At 38.8% G+C, this 22015-nt stretch overlaps 1 protein-coding gene across 1 annotated transcript; it reads left to right on the top strand.

Moving 5' to 3' along the window:
* Positions 1-831: 831 nt before the first annotated feature.
* LOC135281364 (uncharacterized) lies at positions 832-1686 on the top strand. Its single transcript, XM_064390525.1, is given in 3 exon segments — positions 832-1171; positions 1174-1264; positions 1266-1686. Coding segments are annotated over 3 exon segments (834 nt in total). The 3' UTR covers positions 1669-1686.
* Positions 1687-22015: the final 20329 nt, after the last annotated feature.

The raw sequence follows: 22015 nt of genomic DNA, 5'->3' as shown, positions 1-22015 counted from the left end.
AAATGCATGAAAGAGAAAGGGAAATATAAAACCTGTTTGAAAAATGAACATTACAAAATTCAGCACAAAACAAACAAAGAAAAAATATTATGTGCTCCCTTTTATGTCTTTTTTGCTAAAAAATGTGAGAAGAAAGGAGCAAAACAAGCTTTCACTTTCAAGTTTTAATTAACAAGAAATATCTTAATAAACATATACACTTTTGTAACTTTTTAAACTTTGTTAATTGGAAAAGTAGGGACGTACACCCAAGTTGCACCTCACTGAATGCAAACAATTATAAAAGTGAGGGAAACTGTAAGTGATAATGAGAAGCTCTATTTGCAACTGTGCTGAAATGTCTGCTTAGATCCTCTCTGAGGCATTCATACACCATATGTTTCTAGAAAATTGGTCACAGAATTGTCTTCAAAATCGACATCCCCCAAATGTTAAAAGCTTGACTTTGGTTTGTACTTATCGTCGTTCTACAAAGGGAAAAGTTCTTTTACTTTTATCTTACCCCAAGGACTTTCTCCATTTCAAGAAGCACTAGCAAAGATACTCAGGTTTTTCTATCAACCCCTCCAGCCACCTGCTGAGTGATGCCTACAAGGGAAACCTTTCAGCATCACCACAGGATGAGCAACAAGTTGCAAGTGTTAGATTCTAATATTTGTCATATTTACCAATTCCACAATATTCTTCTGTGTCTTCTAGCAGAGAGGTGTTTTTCTGCTGCCAGTCTTTTTCCTGGCCTCAGAGGAACACCTAAAGGCAGGGTTGTATTGGAAAGACAGTCTCGTTGGATGGGGCTTTGAGCAAGTTCTGTTTAATATTTTTATAGATGACATGGATGAGGGTTTAGAGTCTTTCATTAGTAAATTTGCAGATGACACTAAGCTGGGAGCATGTGTCGATCAGTTAGAGGGACAGAGAGCTTTGCAGAAGGACTTGGAACGGTTGGATGGATGGGCAGAATCCAATGGGATGAAGTTCAACAAGTCCAAGTGCCGAGTCCTGCACTTTGGCCACAATAACCCCCTGCAGCGTTATAGGCTGGGGATGGTGTGGCTGGACAGTGCTCATGTGGAAAGAGACCTGGGGGAACTGGTTGACAGTCGGCTGAACATGAGCCACCAGTGTGCTCAGGTGGCCAAGAAGGCCAATGGCATCCTGGCCAGTATCAGGAATAGTGTGTCCAGCAGGAGCAGGGAGGTCATTCTTCCCCTGTACTCGGCACTGGTGAGGCCACACCTAGAGTACTGTGTCCAGTTCTGGGCCCCTCAGTTTAGGAGGGACGCTGAGATGCTTGAGCGTGTCCAAAGGAGAGCAACGAGGCTGGTGAGGGGCTTGGAACACAAGCCATATGAGGAACGACTAAGAGAGCTGGGTTTGTTTAGCCTGGAGAAGAGAAGACTCAGAGGTGACCTTATCACTCTCTACAACTTCCTGAAGGGTGGCTGTGGTGAGCTGGGGGTCAGTCTCTTTCTCCGAGCAACAACAGATAGAACAAGAGGACACAGTCTCAAGCTGCGCCAAGGGAGATACAGGTTAGACCTAAGGAGGAAGTTTTTCACAGAAAGAGTGGTCAAACACTGGAATCATCTGCCCAGGGAGGTGGTAGAGTCACCATCCCTGGATGTGTTTAAAAGGAGACTAGATGTGGCACTTAGTGCCATGACCTAGTTGAGGTATAAGATAGGATGGGTTGGACTCAATGATCTTGAAGGTCTCTTCCAACCTAGAAATTCTGTGATTCTGTGATTCTGTGAAGTTGATCCAGTGGAGGGTGTCCCTGTCCAAGGTTGGGGGGTTAGAACAAGATAATTAAAGAATTTTCAAGCCTTGGAACAGACTGCACAGGGGAGTGCTGGAGTCATCATCCCTGGAGGTGTTCAGAAAATGACTGGATGTGGCACTCAGTGCTGTGGTTTAGGTGGCAAGGAGGTGTTCAGTCACAGGATGGTCTTGATGACCTTAGAGGTCTTTTCCAGCCTCAATGATTCTATGATTTTAATGTTGAGGTCCCTTCCAACCCAAACCATTCTATGATCTCTAAATTTCAGACAATGAAGAAGGGGCTTTTTCAGATGTGTTATGTGACTTGGTATGTGACACAAACAGGGTTTTTCAATTGTATGGAAAATTTTCTTGAGAAACCAAAGGAGACAGAGACAGAGAAGGAGGCAGCTAAATAGGGAGCTACAGCACAAAGACCCAAGGGGGGCTGGAGAAAGAGGAGATTTGTAGGAGGGGCTGAAGGTTTGGAGCAGGGATCATCCCCCAGCAGTCCTGGGAGCACTGTTGGTGCAGAGACCCTCCCTGCAGCCCAGGGAAAGGCACACAGGAACAGGGAGATATGCCAGGAATACAATCTTTATCAAATGTTTATTAGAAAATGTAATCCTAGTATTCAGGTCATTAAAATATCAGCTTGCCTTAGAGAAAAAAATGTAAACAGCAGCATGAGGTGAGTGTAAATATGTAGATGGAAGTTCAATACAGGAGAAAAACTGCGTTGGAATGTGTGTTTTATAAAATCTCTGTAGTAGTTTCCACCTGGGGACCTGAAAGTCCTTTAGCAAATGTTAATGAAATAGAGCTAAGTCATCATAGGTCATTATTTGTTATTCACAAGAAATTAATTACTTTAGGTTAAAATCACATTGCAATTAAGCTGCTGAAATAGTTAGAAACATCTACTAAAAGCCATATCAGTCATTACACAAATATTTGCGTATTTTTATTTAAACAAAGAGATAGCAGCAAAGCAAACTAAACCAGAGGATTTTATGTTTGCCAAGTGTGTTTTTTTAACATCTTTTATGGAATGTTACGGGAAAAAAAAAAAAAAAGGCACAGCAAGTGGTTCTTGCATTTTCCAGGCTATTTTTCATACTCCTTTGGATCTTTTTTTCCTTTTCCATTTTGGAAGCAGGGTTTTGAACTATACTGGTTCCTGCTTCCTTATCTCCCTTTTCCCATCTTGCACATCTATCTCTCTCCTTTAATGTGAGCCAGATTCAATATCCTGTATCTTTAACCATTTAAAATAAAGAAACATGGAGTATCAATGCCCAGTGCTCTGTGCAGAATCAACTAACCCTCTTTACAATCCACCATGGAGATTTGAGAGGACCAATGGTGTTGCATGGTGATAAAAGCCCCTAGGCACACCCTAAAGGTACACAAAGGCACAACAGGAGATGTTTCCCCAATAAAAGCCTGCTCTGACTGCCCCAGGCCCATTCCAGGAGCCATCAGTCCATCAAAAGCTGATCTGCACAAATCCAGGGGAGCACAGGAGCACAAATAAAAGCAGAAACAAATTTTTCCTTTGTTTGTTTTGTACTGAGTTTTGTAATGTTCGTTTTTCAAACAAATTTGATATTTCCCTTTCTCTTTCATGCATAAATTAAGGACTCAGAGAAAGGGACACCATGTCTGATCCCTTCCCAAGGGGTCCCAAAAAGCCCTCAGTCCCACTGTCAAGAAGGGAAATGCATCATGAGGAGTCAATGCTGGAGCACCTTTGGGACTAGAGAAGTTTGCTGCCTGGGGGTATAAGGAGACAGTATGGGATGCAAGGGAAAGGCATTTTGGGATTGAATAGGATTTATTATGGCCAAAGTTGGAGAAAGAGAGGGATCTAGGTAGAGTGAAGGAGGAAAAATTGTGGGAAAACAGGGATAAAGTGCATAAAAAGGATTGTTCATGTGCAAGTATCTGCTTCACAGTATATTTATTAAATGTCTTTCTAGTGTGGTTTTTTTTTCAGGGTGAGATGCTCTCAGTTCTTCAAGCAATTTTTTGTGGTCCTGTGGATTCCTGTGTGCAGTTGCCAGCAATTTGGAATCCTGAGATCAAGGGGCTCAGCAGACTGAGTGTCTGAGCCCAGATGCTGGCAGGATCTGCCTTCCTTTCCTCTCTGGCATATCAAGTTTACTTAGTTGATTATGATGTGGTTACTAAGGGAATGAGAGTTGCTGCAGTCCCAATATTATGGTTTTGAGACACTTGTTCATTACTTATAGCTTGTTCAGCTTCTGCCCTAAGAAGCTTCTAATGAGTGCTTTTAATATTCAGGCTTTCAATTTTCTATTTTTTTCAGTTCATTAAGTTGAACAGTAAGTTCATCCTTTTTGACACTAAACTGCAATCATACACCGTCTGGGTGAAACCCTTTACTGATGAATCCAATAAAGTAATTTTCCTTAGACTAGCCATCACACTTAAATTACATATATTACAACAACCTAAGATGCACATGCTGAGATAAAAGCTATGAATTTATATATATATATATATATATATAGATATAGTTTTAAATTTTTCCAAGCAAGCTATTGATTTGACATTTAAACCATTATCCCAGAGAGAGGGTTATCATTGCACTGGATTCAGGAACATTAAAAAAGTTCACTTAATTGTTTTATTTACATGCTATATTGATCATCTACTTGTAGGGCTTTGATTATTCCTATACTTGCTTCACGTCCTACCTCATCTGTAGGAGTGTTTATGTTGTTATTGTTTGCTACTGTAAATCACGTGGGCTGTGTGATAATTAATACACACAAATTAATACCTAGAGAAAAATAAAAATTGGTGTTTCATTTGTAGTACACAAATTACAGATTTTTTTTTTTCTTTTCCCTAGAACTGCAAAACAGCTCTGGTGTGCCCCCTTTGCAGTCTAGACTGGGATATTCTGGAGTCAGAGCCAAAGCTCTGCTGGGCTGCTGCTCTGCCAGATTACCCCTTTGATCTTGGCAGGAAACCCACACCCCATCTGTGAAACATGATTGGAAACACTAATGTTCCACAGCTTTACTGTGAGGACAACTTTGTGCATGATAGTGACACATTCAAAGAAAATTTGGATCCAAAAAGATGTTTGACTAATATCTGATGCTTTCAGAAGATAGCAAACATAATTTTAGCACTTTGACATGAAAAACATCACTGTATCCCAAAGTAACATCAGAGAGCAAGAGCAGCAGTACTGAACTGAGCCCCACTGGTAGAGCTCTCTGACTGTCAAATATTCTGTGAAGACTGTGACAGACCAACATTCATCCACCTTTGAATGTTTTGTCGTCATCCAGCCATCCACAGCTTTGGTGTTTTCTGTGCTAGAAATTGGATCTCCATCTTCATTCTTATTACTTTTAATGAGCTTCTCTCTGTAACAGAGGTGTGGTGGGTTCACCTCAGCTGAGTGCCAGATGCCCACCCAGCCACAGTCTCCCTTCCTCTCCTCAATAGGGAAGAAGAGAAAACAGGATGGAAAAACTTTTGGGTGAAGATAAGGACAGGGATGGCACTCACCAATTACCATCATGGGCAAAACAGAATTGGCCTGGAGAGATTGGTTTAACTTATTGGCAATTGAACAATATAAGAAAGAGAGTAAAAATTAAACAAAAAATATCTTTCCTTACCCTCTACATTCTTCCCAGGGTCATGGCTTAACCTCAGCCAACAACTGAGTATATACAGGCAGCAGCTCACTCCACCTTTGCCTGGGTAGGGAAGGAAATCAAAAGCAAAAGTAAAATACATGAATTGAGACAAGAATAGTTAATTAATGAAAATAAAAATTATAAAAAGCCCAACAACAATAACAATTTCAATGAAAAGAAACAAAGTAACAAAGCCCAAGACAGGCAAGAGATGCATGGTACAATTTCTCACCACACACAGGCCAGTTGTGTACTTCAATCTGCTGTGCAGCATTTTTCACCCTTTATTAACTCAGTGTTAACTAAGTTATTACAAAGGCTCTGCTGATGTCAGTGTTGGTTCAAAACCTGGGCAGTGACAGGTCCATCTTGGGGCTGGCTTTGTCTGACACAGCAGCAGCTTCTGCTCTCTTCCAACAGAAGGCACCCCTGCAGCCTCCCTGTTACTACAACCTTGCATGTAAACCCAATATAGCAAATAAGAAGCTGATGTTATTTTTCTGTACAATTAAGTAAAGACAAGGCTTTTATGTTTTGTTTCTCACTATTCTCACTATGTTTTTAATGAACCAGGCTTGTAAAACACTACATAATCGCAATATTTAACTATCAAATAGTCTTATTTTTGGAAAATTTTTCATGTCATAAACTCCAGGTTTACAGACCCTTCTTGTGAGAGCAAAGTGTAAGAACTGCACCTTAGAGAAACTATTTGAACGACACAGGGCTTGGAGCATAGGCTTTGAAAGAAGTTTGGTTTGCAGGGATTGAAACTGAATCAGCTTAAATCAGAGCAGGGAATGAATCTTCAGAGGAATTCATCACATCAAGGCTTTCCTTATCACCAGAGTCAGGAGGCTTTATATGGGCCCAGCAAAGCACTAAAACCCAAGAAGCCAAGGAGTTCAAGCTGCCTGGCACGCAGAAATCACTTCTCTCTCCATCAGTCATTTTAACATAGACATCATCTGGTCTGTGCTAGCTTTGAAAGAGCCACAATTATTTTCCCAGACCACTGAGCTGTTGCAGCTTTGGGCTGGTCTGGAGACTGATCAACTCTTTTTTTCTGAGCCATTCCAACCTCTTTAGAGATAGCCTTAGAGACTGAAGTCATTATCTGTAGCAGAGAACCAAGTACGAGATTTCTCATCATAAAGTGAAAAAGTGGGAAGGTCCCTTCTTGTAGCAAAAAAAGAGGAAAAGATTCTTATTTTGAGAGAGAAAGGGATTTGATGGGGGGAAAAATGATTCAGCAAAGATGATATTTGGTTCAAGACCTCCTACAAAAAGAAAATATTTCTTGTTATGTCTGCTTTCAGTGCTTGGTAAAGCCCCAGGGAGCAACATGATCTCTGTAGCATCTGGTGATTGTCAGAGCTGTTACCTGGGCATTTGCTGTTTACTATTGTTTGTCGTAACTTTCTTACACCTTCTCACATTCCTTATGAATAAGCACACCTACTTTTTTATTTTGGGATCCCTAAATTTCAGGTTTTCCACTGAAAGTGAAAATTTTGGGTTGCCAACAAGTCACTCAGGAGAAAAAATGGTGCATCAAGATTAGAGTAGATGGGGTAAGCACAGATAACAGTTTGAAATTGTGGAAAAGGAAAATGAGACCTTTTCCTGCTTTATCCATCCCTTTTCCCATCCATACTCTCTCTTGCTAGCTTTGGTATCTGTCTGGTTTCCATACATGAGAGATGGGAAAAAACTAATTTGACAGAAAAAGTGAATGGTATTTCAGTAGATTATCAAGATGCATCAGCTACTGAAGGGATCCAATTCTCCATCTGTGCATCTACTCCTGGAAGAGTAGAATTATGGGTCCAAAAGAAAAGGGAGATATTTCCACCAGTTATGGGGAAGGAATGGATGGGACATTTCCAAATCTGTTTACCAAGGTAAGGGCTAATTATGTTTTCTCACCTGTATTGGTGGCCTCATCTTTTGTCAAAGATTAAATTATAAAGAATCAAACAATCTCAGCTGCCAAGCTGGCAACTCTACTTCAGCACAATTTTACATCTTTGTTTCCAAAGGCAGTTGTTGAAAATACTTTTATTAAAGTAGTTAAATAAATTACAGAAACTCTCTTTCTTTGAGAAAGAAAACTGTTCAAGTACCCTTCCTGTGAAGCAAAATGTATTTAAACTGAAACAATGCTTTGGATATTAGTGTCTGTCACTGCATTTTGCAAGGCAAAACAACAGGGAGAGATCATTGCCAGGATTTGAAAGTCTTCTGCCATTTTATAATTGACATTTTATATGTGCCAAGAGCATCTGAAAGTTCTGCTTGGGGCTGGCAGACTTAGCAGGACCTATGAAGGGAGATGCTCCCTGGAGTGTCAAGTAGAGAGTGGGAAGAATGCCTCATCACACCAAAATTCCAAGGCATCTGAAGTGTACATGGGGTCTGTTTTATAGCTCTCATTCCTCACACAGGAAATGCTGACATGAAGTTTTCAGGTATTAGCAAATAGCAAACATTAAAATGAAAGCAAATATTTACTAATTTATTTTTCTTATATATTTAAGTCTATTGAGGGAGATTATAAATCTGGTGTTTTTAATTGAAATCTAACACTGCACAACTCTTCCCATGTTGTTATTATTACTCTTACTACATTACAAAGTATTTTTAGTAGTTGCTTCTCACAACATTTCCCAGATGTCCTGTATAGATCATTCCCACTATAAAATCCCAGTGCGTTAAAATAATTATGATATATTCTCCCTTTCCAAAATGCTCTGAGGACTGGGCTGTCATATTTTGAAAATCTTTGTACTCAGTGTAAAATTCAAATGAAATTGCGATTTTTCAGCCTTTATAGAATGCCAAATATCTTTGGGATAAGTTTGGGGCGAGTTAGCTTTATATATAAACACACTAACAGGATCAAAAGCTGTTTGAAAACTTCACACAAAACATTTAGGATGGCTAGATAGATAGATAGATGATAGATAGATAGGTAGATAGATAGATAGATAGATAGATAGACAGACAGACAGATAGATAGATAGATAGATAGATAGATAGATAGATAGATAGATAGATAGATAATATTGTGCCACAAGTACATTTTCCATTCATACCTTTTATAATAATTCAGGAAGTTCTGCAAAGATTTTAAAACACTCTTGGATGTGCTGTTGTGTTTGGCTAATTCGAGTGTAAACTGCTAGAGCTGAGTGAATTTCAGCATCAAATTTATATGTTTTGCTTTAAGTATTGTTCCTTCATTAAAGAAACACCTTATGTAAACAGTAATTTTTTTTCTTATTTTCTTCTTCCATTTGAAACCTGGAAAACAGAAATCAAAAAACAAACACACCCTCATTTTTTGACAGCTCTTCCAGTTCCCCAAATTGTGTGCCTGTCTTCCTTACACTTCCCAAGCCTGTGAGCAGCTGTTTTCCTTCCCATCTACATGGTCATAGCAATGCTCCCAAATATCAGTACTGCAAACTTGTGCAGACAAAAAAGGGGGAAATGCTGAAAATTTGTATATCTTAACAGACTCTCTGTTATGACTTTGGAAGGAAATGTGCACCAGATGAGGTTTTTACACTAAATATTTCTCAATTCACAATATTATTTAATGACTCTGAAGGACAATTTTCTTGATATACCAGAACAGCAAGAAGCTGTATAAAATTAGATGCAAAGTGCATTTTCAAAGCTCAGAAGGGTAATTATAAACCGAGCCAAAGCCACAGCTTATCTAATTTCAGTATCTTTTATTAAACTGCATGACTAGTTCCTATGAATGGTGAAATATTGTGCAGCATTGTATTTCTTCTGTAAAAAAAAATTAAAAATTAAATGTCCCCAGTAAAAACTTTGATTTGAATGGGTTTGATTTAATAATCTCAAAACATAATTCTTCAATTAATTATAACATAGGAAAGGAAACAGAAGGGTAAGGTGCATGTAGAAATCAGGATTCACACTAAGAAATCTTATTTGCAGCTACCTGGGACAGTTTTTCCTAAAGAATCGATCAAACAAAAATTCATAGACAGTTTATTAAGAAAAAGGGGAAAATTAAAGGAGGTAAGGGATCTGTTATTGTGGCGTTGACTTGCTATGTATCCAAAGGTCAGCTGAAAGTTGCAAAGCAAATCAATTTGTCACATGCTACTCCGCATGAGGTTTTTCTGTCAATGACCTGGAGAGAAAATGCTACACAGACAGAGCCTGACGTCCTCACAATAACAAGCACAAGCATTTGACTTTTCCACTGTCCTGTAATGCCTGTTTCTCCACCCAGCTTCTCCCTGTATTTCTTTTACCAGCAAACCCTCTCGTTCAGGTATCTTGTGACAATAAAAAAGAGAAATCTGCCACAGGGTGCTAAAATAAAAGGAGAAAGTGCATCACTGGATCTTAGAATTATTTGGGTTTGAAGGAGCCTAAAAGGTCATTTCATTCCAACTCTCCTGCCATGGGAAGGAACATAGATCAGGTTCTCTAGATCAGGTTGCTCAAAACGCCACCTACCATGTGCTGGAACACTTCCAGGGAGGAAAGTCCTCTGGGAATCCTGTGCCAGGGCCTCACCTCCTTTGAGTACAGAGGTTTTTTCCTAATAACTCATCTAAACTTGCTGTCTTTGAATTTGAAGCCATTTCCCCTTGTTCTGTCACTACATGCTCTTGTCAGAAGTCTCTCTCCATCTCCCTTGTAAACGTGTCTCAGGCACCAAGGTGTTATAAGGTCTCCCTGGGGCCTTCTCTTCTCAAGGCTGAAGAAACCCAACTCTCCCCATCTGTCTCCATAGCAGAGGTACTCCAGCCCTCTGAGCATCTCCATGGCCTCCTCCTGACTTGTTTCAACAGGCTCACATCCTTCCTGGGGATGTTCTGGGCATGCCAGGGCTGGATGCAGCACTGCAGGTGGGGTCTCACAGAGCAGGCAGAGGGACAGAATCTCCTCCCTCACCTGCTGCCCACAGAGCTTTGGATGCAGCCCAGGACACATCTGGGTTTTGTGCTGTGACTACACAACTGCCAGGTCGTGTTGAGCTTCTTGTTGATCAACACACCCAAGTCCTTCTCCCCAGGGCTGCTCTCAAAACATTTTCCACCTAACGTGTGTTTGTGCTTGGGATTGTCCCATGTGCAGGACCTTGGTTTTGAATTCCATGAAGTTCTGACTGGGTGATAAAACTCCCTGCATCTTCAAAGCACATAATGTGGACCCAGATTACTGTTTATCTGTCACTAAAATATCCTTTTCAGGTGATAGTTTGTAAGACAAAGATAGGAAAGTATTATGAATCACGGATTTGTTGAGATGATGTAACTAATAAAGATTCAATATATAAATAACTTAATAAATTTTAATGCCACCATTAGCAAGTCTCCCAGCGTCTTCTCTGGGATTCCTTAACCCCCACAATGTTTATCTGGATTTTATTTTCCCCGTGAATCTCAAGTTTGCTGTACAACCCTCAAATATACAAACACAGCAGCTTGGCCAGAAGCATCACATCAAGGTGCAGGTTCCTATCCAGTTAACATCAGGGATGTGTCTGAGCACAAGATTTTCCACATTTCTCTATTTGAATTTAAGAATGAAATTTTTAGACTTACATGAAGCTGCTTATTCTGTGGGGGTTTTGTCCCATCTCTCAAATAAGTGTTTAATGAAAAAGGATTTTTAAGAGTGACCAGTGTGAGCAGGTAAGCCTGATATATTCAAAATATGACTTGAACCAGATGAATACAGAGCACTTGAAAGGTGCTTTAGACAACTTCTCCTTCTAGAAGAAAGAAATATACCTTCTGGAATAGTAAAAAAATCTAAATCCTATTTAGCCTAGGAAATTGTGATTCCTGAAGAAGAAGTCGTGCTGAGATAGTGAGAACTGAGTGGATACAATATGAGGTAATAAACTGATCGTTTGGTCAGGGGCAAAATTAATGAAGGTAAATTACTGATGCTGCCCCCACCCATGTGGATTCTCTGACATCTGATAATGTTGTCAGCCTTTTCCTCAATGGCAAGTTTGTCCTCTCCTCTGCCACCTGTTTTAATGGAAATCGTCAGAGTGTGATACAGCTTGAGCCATGAATCCACAAACTTTTGCTGAGGCCGAGTAACACATTCAGAAGTTGCTTGGTGAATGAAGGATGATATGGAAATACTGATGATAACAAAACACAGATCTTGATCACCCAGCAGTTGGTTCCATAGTGGACTGGTTACAAAGAAATATGTTTTTAGACTTCTTGATCTTGCTTTTGAAGTCAGTACAATACAACTGAAATTCCTATCTTCTTTATTATATATAAAGAACCCATAAATAAAACCAGTGATCTGTTCAGTTCATTAATTTGTTGAGAAAACTATTTTCCCTTCAAAATGTACACTCTACTCTCTTGTTTCACATGCCAGTTTTCATTTGATACTTGGAAGGGCTTAATTTTATTTTTTTTTTCAGTTCAATATAAATTTTTCAATATTAAATAGAATAATTCTCTGCAATTTGACAGAGAATTAAATAATAAGAAGACATTTTTAGGAAACTTTTAGTCATCAAATTAATGTGTGGAATTATTGATAGGAAACTGATTATTAAACTGAAACCTGGACTCTGTAAGGAGATGTCATATGGGCAGTTGCTGTAAGAACAGAGGTGTGATAAAAAGAAGAAATTGTCCCCAAGGACAGTAAATGTGCAAAATGAGAGAGAAGCTCATTGAGATGGTATTTTCTCTAAGCTTTCTCAACTGCAACAGGGTGATGTAGACTGATTCCACAGATATCCAGCACAGGAATATCCCTGGAGATCTTTCCAAGGGTGACACTCAGCAGCTGCAGTGCTTACAACAATTCTTCCTGCTTTGCCTAGCCCACCCTCTTTATTTTATCATGCAAAAAACTTGAAAATCTCAAGCTGTCCTATCTCTCTTTGCAGAGAAGGAATAAAGCAGGAAATTTTCCTCCTTGAGAGTTATATTAGAGTTTCCCCAGAAAAACTTCTAATACAGCCTTAGCCCGAAAACTAGGTGGGATTTTCCATCATTTTGTTGTATGGCTCAATGTCATCTCTGTGTATTGTTTGCAAGGACAGAAGGCATAAACACAGATTTCAAAGCCCTTCTGGATCTGCTCCTTCAGCTGCCCAGTATTCTATTTTACTCTATTTTATAAATTGGAGATTTTGACCCTTTGTGTGGATAAGTTTCTTGCATTGCTTGCCAGTCCACCAGTAAAATCACATTCTTATCTCTTTGTGTTCTGCTTTGTGGTGAGATCAGGGTTAATCCACACTCCACACAGTCTGTAGGGTCCTTCTCAGTCTCCAAATGTCCAGCTGAGTTTGCATGTATTTGTCCAAGTATTGATCTTCTCCCTTTCTTGTACAATGTATTGAAGGAAAAGAATATGTGATTTGTTGTTTCTTGTAATTAAACACTGATCACTTTTGCTATTGAAATGTTCTGCAAGAACAGTGTTAATAAAATAGCTAAAAATAAAATATTTTTAAAAATAGGTTTGTTAATGCAGTTTGGCAAACTCATTTTTTCAAGGAAAATCTTTTGCCTCTGATATTGTGGTTCTGACTGCATGTCAAAGACAAGACTACACATTTTTAGAGAACAGAGTATCAGTAATCAGGACCTGTCATGCAGATCTGCTGGGAGAATTTTTCCTTTATTGTCTTTTCCATAACAAGCTGGTGCCTAGTTCATGTCAGTGGTACTCATTTGATGTGATATAATGAGAAATGCAGTTGTGCCAGTCCTGTGCAAAGCAAAAAACAGGTCAGAAAAGTTTACCAAGGATCATGCTAATGAGTTCAGAGCCCAAGATATACCAAAAAAAGTCTCTTCTCAAATGTTGCTGTTAGACAAGCAGCTTTATTCTTCTGCCAATTTTACTGTCTCCTACTCAACATCCACTTAATTTTAAAAAGAATGATACCTAGATCAGTGTAGCCTCCTGTGAGTTCACACGGATTAGATGGAAGAGAAATACTTTTTCCTACAGCAAAAGAAAGTGAAGGTTATCTCTGAGTAAGGACTAGAACTCTAGCTAGGGTGAATTTTTTTGATGTTTTGTTGTCTTAAAATTTGTGATCATGTAAGAGACTGGTGGTTCACAGTATCTTACAGTTCTCTGACTGAGTTTACAGCAGCACTTGTTTACACTTTGCTGGCACCCTAAGATTCCCTGAGTACTATTGCTAAAATCATGTATCCAAAGAAAACTGAGAAAATCCCCCAAACCTCATTCAATTTTATTATTTCTAAGGTATTTTGGACTATATGTGTGTGTGTGTGTATGTATTCAACTTTCCAATTTTGACCTTTCAGATTGCATTTAGCTCAACCTTTTATTTCCACATCTCTTGTGAGAGGGGAAAAAAGTGGTTACAGATATTCTGTAATTTAGAATTAAAGGACAAATTATCAGAAGTTGTAAATAAATTACCTAGTGCAAAATAACAAAGATGAGTGACAAAGCCCTCAGGACAGGAACACCACTGTGCTGTGTGCAGATTAAATCTCTCCCATCCTCTCCAGCCAGATTTGATCATTTAAAAAAGTCAGATTGCTGTGAAAGAAGTTGTTTAGACACTGTCTTAGAAGTCCTTTTTTTTTTTTTACATTGCCTTACCTTGGCTTTGCACTATTAACTGATCAGCAACTGATTTATTCCACCTTTTTCTCTTCTTACACATAAAAGATGCACCAATATTTATTATAGGTCTACCTTGTCAGTATGTGCCAGGAAAATGAAATTCCTATTTGCAGATAGGAAATGAACCCCCTAACTGTGGGCTTCATCTCCTCTAATTTAGACCCATGTAGTGAAGAGTTCTCCATCTGAATTGGTCAAGAGAATTCTCTCTACAGAAAATGAAGATAAATGAATAGAATTCATCTTCCCTATTCTGGAACTCTTGTAAGATGAAAGAACTACACCAGGAATGATTATTTATTTCCATTCACCATAAAAGAGAGCTCAGCTATAGATGTCTGCAAAGTGAGGAATGATGTACCCTACCTTAGCAGAGTGAGCAATCTTCCCAAAATAACATTTCTGGCCTATGGATATTTCCAGACACAGCATTCAAGCACCAAGGTAACTTCACACTAGCTCTCACTAGGCTGGTGCACTTTGCTCAGAACTGCTGTAAGAAACTGCTAGTCACTGCTGAAAGAAAAGAGATGAGAGCTACAGCCACACTGCAAAATGCCTTAACAGCAGCAAATTTATGCTTTCAGCATCAGTGAGGAGCTAAACTACTGTGCTGAAGCCTAAAGTCTGACCACTGCATTATTTTTCTTTGTGCATTAAGTCCACAAGTGAAATATGGTAAAGGGAAACTCTCAGAGCAGCTCACCCAAGAGGCAGAAATGCATCCTTGAGACAATCCACATTCTTCTGCCTGACCCAGAATTATGGAATAAGCTTCACATTTCACCCCACAGTGAGAAGATGCTGGAATACCACATCTGTGATTTGCCTATCAGTATAGGAAACCAAATCCTCTTGTACACAATTTCACTTCTGAGGTGCTTTTTAGGAAAATAATCTTCAGCAGAAAGTTGACATGCTATCATGGGCTGTTGGAAATACATTTCTCACACCTAATGCTTACACAGACGATTTTCTAAGCACAGAAAAATACCAACCTCCTTAAGGGAAATTTTCCAGGAAATATCTTCTCTATCAATACATTAAAAAGTAATCAAATTAAAGATGCAGTATATCCCTTACTGCTAATTGCAACCTGCCCATCCTGGACAGGGTAATAGAAAAAAAATATTAAAAAATATTTTAGAGCTGCTTATTTCTTGCCTTATGGCACTGTAATATTATTTATTCCTTGTTTGTTTTGATCTATAAAGGCTTGTGAAGGATTTCCAGACTGAAGTTTTTTCCAGGAGACCTGGGAGAAAAGATATCCTATAATAACATCCTCAAATTCCTCAGACCTCATGCTCATTAAAAACAACCTGATTATTCTAGCTACATTACAGCAATCCGAGTATATTAGAAAAGAAACCCCTATCATTCATTACCTTCTACATGAATAATCTGCCTCTCCTGCAACCCATCCCTTTGGGGGGCCCTTGCTGTAGGTGATCTGATTCTGTCAGTGCAGTGGCATCAGTGTGTCTGTGGAGCTGTGTGCTGTAATAAATCACTGGGTGAGAGGGTGCAGGGCTGCACCACAACAAGCCAAACCCTCAGACCTCAAGCATGAGTTATACTCTAAAATAAACTTTTTAGCCATTACTGAATTCAAGGTCAAGTGGCACTCTCTCAATTAGAGGAGAGGTTTGCATATTATCAGCAAGCAGCAGCAAAGCAGCCAGAGCAGTGTGGTTGGTGTCCAAGGCTACAATCTCATAAAACACAGATGATGGTTTCAACCCTGTTCCCAGGGAGAGCAGCCCTGAAAGAGAAGCAATGAAGGATGCTGTGCATGTGGTTAATTCTCTCTCTGCCACTCCTTTTCAACCTGTAAAGAAGCAAAGTAGCTAGAAGGAGTAAACTTTTTCTCATCCTTTCCCCTTTTTCTTCCCTTTCTCCTTCCTCTTCCTTTCTTTGCTTCCTCTTCCTTGCCCCCCTACCCCTCTTCTCTTTCCTCATAAAAAAATTAATGTTCTTACACCTTAACCCATTGTTAGTCATCTTACGGTGCTTGTTTTGAAGTTGGATTAAGCAAATGCTGTCACCTAATGATCTAATAACTGGATTCTCAGTTTTTTTCCTGTTCTAATATATTCCTTTGAGTTTCTTGAAAAGTATAAGGACAAATTTGATTCCACGTTTCATTGCGAAAAACTGTTCCATCAGCATCTTTTTACTCATTAAACATAATCTGAATAACAAAGGATATATTTAAAGATTAATAATTCAATATTAGCGTATCAATATATATTCTTATTCAGGAGGCAAATTTCTTACTCACTAGTTAAACCTATTTTGGAATAATAAAATTCTTTTAGAAGAACAACAGCCACAGACAATATTGTCTAGAATATTTAGTCCAAACTGATCATGGGTGTAGAAAAATCTTACCTGCTATCTTGCCAGAATTTTAGCAGCTGTGAAAAAAAAAAAAAGCTAATTGAACCAAGCTGCACCAGGTACAGCAACTATTGAAAACTCTTGGCTTTTTTGCAGCTTTAATTCTTGTCCAAACCAAATGATGGTGTGTGTAGTTAATTTATTGACTTTTTCTCGAGGCAGAATGAATTTAAAGCTACATTGTAACTTATAGTTGTTGCAATTAATTAGTCTTCAGAACAGGGGAGTTGTTTTCAGACCAACTCTATAAAAAACATATTATGTTTGGGTAATCTATGTACAGACATGCATGTTTGTGTCAGAAATCCTGGGCCTGAAAAGCTTTTTGTTCACTGACCAAGTACAAACTGAATTATGGTAAGACATTTCTTTGTTCTATATTCTACTGGTGATATACTGGTGTAGAAGCATTTGGTTTACACTCTTGCAACAGCACAGAAATTTGGTCCATTGATAACAATTCTTGTCCACTACAGAAAAGTCTTGTTTCATGTCTAACAAGCTGTTGACAAAACATATCTTACATGTTAAGAGAAACAGTTTCTTCATCCAGGAGCTGATTAGTCTTCCATGAGAATATTTGGCAGCAGTGTTTGGCAGAGGAAGGAGATCCTTCCCTTCTGCACTGGAGAGGCCACACTGAGTTCTGTGTCCAGCTCTGAACTCCCTGGCACGGCACATTCATGGACATACAGGAGGGAGACCAGGGCTGGGCCCAGAAGAGGATTAAGGGGCTGCAGCCCCTGATGTACAAAGAAAGGCTGAAAGTGCTGGGACTGTCACTCAGGAGATGAGAAGGCTCAGAAAGGGCCTTATTGATGTGTGTTAATACAGAAGAATGGGTGAAAAGAGGTCAGAGAGAGGTTCTTTGCAGTGGTACCCAGTCACTGAACCAGAGGCAGCAGGTGCAACTGAAATACAGGAGATTCTTTTTGAACACAAAGAAAATCTTTTTACTGTGAGAGCGACTAAGCACTGGCACAAGCTGCTCAGAGAGGTTGTGGAGTTTCTCTGCTCAGAGAGATTCAAAAGCCATCTGAACGTGGTTCTGGGCAAACAGGTCTAGGTAGCCCTGTTTGAGCAGGGCTTTCCAACAAGATTACCTCCAGGGTCCATTCCAAACTCAGACATATTTAGATTCTGCAATAAACTGGACTTCCCAAGATCCCACAAGCAGCTAAGCTGCAGGCTCTTTCTCCACCAGCTGTGATGATCTGCATTTTTAAAGACTCTGAGGATGTGAAGTCCTTGTTATCCCCGTAGTAGAATACCTCTCATCCTGTTTGAATCCCCTGTAAAGAAAAATAAAGTTTCTGCCTTACAAAATGCCACACATATGCATCTAGGGGAAGGCCAGCGTAGATCTTGTTAATGATTCATTCACAGACAGAATATTCCAGGCTCTTTTCTGCTCTCCTGTTTAGCAATATCATGCCATCAGTAGAGTTCACCATTCATATCACCCCTGCTCTTCTCAGAAAGGTCAGCAGCCCTTCTGACCTGCTGGATGAGCTTTTCCTTGATTCTGACCTAACCCAGTTCAGTAAAAATGGGACAGGTGACTTTAAAAATAGTTTATCTTTGCTAACTTGAGTCAAGGAGATTGAAGTAATTTTGGTAGCTACCCTTCAAGTAGGTGGAACAAAGATCAAAAAGACAGGTTGGTGGGGAGGCAGTGACCAGAGGCTGCAGCCAGCTGTGATCAAAGGTTTTCACTGACACAGATGGACCTGCAAAGTGTCTCAGTAGTTAGAATAACAACTCAGTAGTTAACACCTACAGTGTCTTCACCTCATAGCAAAGCATAAAGAATTTAGAAGAAATATTTATTTGGTTTTCCACAGAGCAATTTTCAAATTCCACACAGTCTTTAATGAAGTCCAGGACACAGTCACATTAATTTCACTGCTTATATGGAATTTTTCTGGAACGAAAACTGTGAAGTTCTGATGGAATTCATGGAGGAAAATAACTGTTAAGAGCATAAATTTCAGATGCAGGAGTTCTTAAATTTATTACTTTCAAATCACAAAATATTATAGATAAAATTAATTTTGTGAACATAATTATCAGCAAAGGAAACAAAAAGGTGCTAAAAGAGAAAGGGAACAAGAGCAGAGCATTGGCTTTCCTTTCAAATCCTGCAAAAAATCTGATCCATCCATATTCCTTTCCAGCACAGAACAAGGTTCCAGCCACATAGGAACTATGTGGCTGGATACACTATTTATCCATTTTAATTGTATCTTTCAGAACCTGGAATTAAGACAACAAATTTTTAACCTTTCATTTTCCAGCTGGAAAAGGAATAGGACAAGTAATGTAGACATTAATCAAGACTTCTGTAAAAAAGAGGAAATACTAAAAAATCCTCCTGAAAGAGGTTCCCTTACATAGGCATTCCCCAAAGATTTGGTAAAAAGTAAGAAAGAAATGAAAAGACACTCTACTCAAGTTGCTGATAAGACAAGCTTTCAGTTGTAATGGTAATAGCAGCTTTCCAAGGATTTCAGATCCTGCTTTTTAGAGCAGTTTCTTCAGAATGAGTGTTTCCTGGTCACTCCACATCTGGCTTGGAAACCAAGTTAAATTTACATTTATGGAGGTTTTTTTCTATTGTTCTGGGGTTTAGATCTTGATGACTCAGACCAGAATCTTCTAGAATTTCTTCATAGTTTGTCACACATTCAGAGAGAATAATGCAGTTAACTGTGAATAAATTCACTGAAAAATTAAATATTGTATTGAATGACATATGAGTGTATTAGTGAAATAATAAAAAAATTGGGCTGCTTAAAAAAATTGAGATAAGGTTGCTCTTGTTCAAAAAAAGAAAGCATAGTTATGCACTTATCACCTAGGTACCCTGAAGGCACTAACAGTATATTAAAATAATATTTAATAAAGGATGTTAGATTTTGGAATAACTAAAAACACTTCAAATTATGAATCCAAACAAAAACACATTATTTTAAAATTCTGGTATTGAAACTGATGGATTAAAAGAGTACGGATTACTAGAAAGAAAGAACAATTTAGGTGATCAATAATTTGCTGTACATAAACTTTCAAGGTCACCTTTAATTGTAAGCAAAGATTTTATAGTACACTTTAATTTACGATGAACGGAAATAATGTATTCAGAATAGCTTTAAAACTGAAAATAACTAATATATGTGTTTAAATTATATTTAATAATGTTTCAATCCATACTGTAATAAAGAAAAATATTAATAGAAAAATTAAGATTATTTATTAGGAATGCATAAAAAAATTACTTGAAAGAATTAAACTAATGGAAAATATATACCAGGCTCAAGTGAGATTATTCTACAGAAATATAAACATTTTTAAAGAATTGAATTTCCAATTTAGAATTTTAAAGAATTTAATTTTCCAGTTTATTTCCAGCATCATCGTTAAAGTATTTGATTTTGCTTGACTGCAGCTGTAAGCATTATCCTTCCAAAATGCCCTTCTTTCTCTTTTTTCCCTTTGATAAATTAAATAAACTGAGGGCTAGCTCCCAATAAATAGAGAGATTGATTTGGGGAGCTTGAATTAGAGGTGGCAATCTGCAATACTCTTTTGGGAGATGAAAAAGGTAGGGTTGAGCCCTTGATATCCTTGAGGATGGATGGAATTTAGCCAAAAACAGTTTTCCTGATGAACACAGCAATTTCTACTATGTTACACTTGCCCACACAGCGGTGCAAAAAAGAAATTTTGCATAGCACATGCCTGTGAACTTCCTTTTGTTCCCTGAATGATTTTGGGAGAGACACAATTCCAAAATTCCCCTTGTGATAAGCACAGACTGGCTCAGCATGATGCCTTTTGCCTCTCCTGTGTGAAACATCTTGTCATGCTCCCTTCCAGCAGAGTGAACCTGTGCTTGGCCACTGTGAATTTGCCTCCTGGAACAAAACACGTCATGGTAAAGCATTGAAATGCTCAGTGTGATAGCTCTCCATGAAACTGAGACAAAACCAGGGAACTTGGATCAAAACGTTACATAAATTATTCAATTCATTCTCCAGGATTTGTGAGTGTGCAAAGTGTGTGTGTCCATTGTCCTCAATTTCATAGGAAAAAAATAGAAATAGAAAAAAAATTTATTTGGTCTCTCTTTTCATGAAACGGGAGCAGGGTCCTCCTAGTAACAGCATTTTATTAATGAGTTTTGTTTTCACGCCAGCTGTAGAAAATGATACAGCAGAATATGTCAGCAGGTTTTATCACCCCCATAGCCAAATGGCACAAAAGCAAAAGGAAGAAGTAGTGAGAACGGGGAACTAGCACAGGAGAAAGTTATAACAGTTAAAATAATCTTAAAGCTCAGCAAAAAAACGTTGGGAAAAACCTGGGGAAGCAGTCTCATTTTGTCAGCTTGATTTTATGGTAAGTACAGTAATAATAAAACTAATTGCATCACATAACACCTCTGTGAGGCAGGTGAGAAATGCTGGCAGGGAGATAATGTCAAGATAGCAGCTGAACATGCATAACAGGGAAGCCAGATGAAGCTCTTCTCTGAACAGCTCCCATCTAACTACGTTCAGAGCCCCAACAAGGAGGAGTTAAGTGACTAGAAAAATGACTTTTCTAAAAGAGCAATCATAAGATGCTTGAAGTGATTGTTGTTTGCTTGATAAAAGTTTTTAACTAGAAAAAGAGGCAAAGAGAATTCTTGAAATTCTGCAGTCACCAACCAAAGTGATTGTGCTAACAGCCCTGATTATCAAGGAGTCAAGGCCAGGCAAAGTGACCAGGAGAGACACCAGATTATAAAAGTGGTTGCTGATGCTCAGAAGTGCTGATGCTCACAGCACTTTGTCTTCTTCCCTTCCTTGCTGTGTACTCCACTTACACTACAAGATGACTGTCTGTCTTCTCACCATCTGACAAAAAAAAAAAAAAAAGCTGACAGAGCATTTTTCTAGCTTTGATGGGCTACTTCCCTTTCTGTTTAATGATTTAAATCACAGAATGCCAAACAAATAACAGCAAGTGCTAACAGGGAAGTGTGAATATGGAAGTCATAGAGGAACTGTTAATTTTCTGCATCAGGTAATTGTTGGACAGGCTCACGTAGCAGAGCCTTCCCTGTGCAGTATTGGTGGTAGAAAGAGAATATATTTGGAATTCCCACCATGGCTGCCAGATCTAGATGTGATTGTGTTTCTCTAATGACACTACTAAGGTGCAGAGCCTGACCAAATCACTCTGTGGTTTCTTGAATATGTCACCATGTAACATGCAGATGTCAAAGGCCATGAAGTTCCAGCCAGTGGCACATGGTTCTTACACAGCCCAGTGCAGTCAACACTAAATCAGTCATTCCAGTTCCTTCTGCAGACAGCTGAAAAACCTCCCTGTGACACTATTAATTCCCCTAATTTCAGCTTTTGACGGGACAAAATCCTGTCCATTAGAGTTAGGTCAGATTTCTTTTGCATGTCGTGTATTAGTCTCTCACCTCTAAAACATGGAAAAAACACTTCCAC

The sequence above is a fragment of the Passer domesticus genome, chromosome 1, assembly GCF_036417665.1.
Source record: "Passer domesticus isolate bPasDom1 chromosome 1, bPasDom1.hap1, whole genome shotgun sequence".
Classification (NCBI taxonomy): Eukaryota; Metazoa; Chordata; class Aves; order Passeriformes; family Passeridae; genus Passer; species Passer domesticus.
This window is presented reverse-complemented; position numbering and strand designations above follow the sequence as displayed.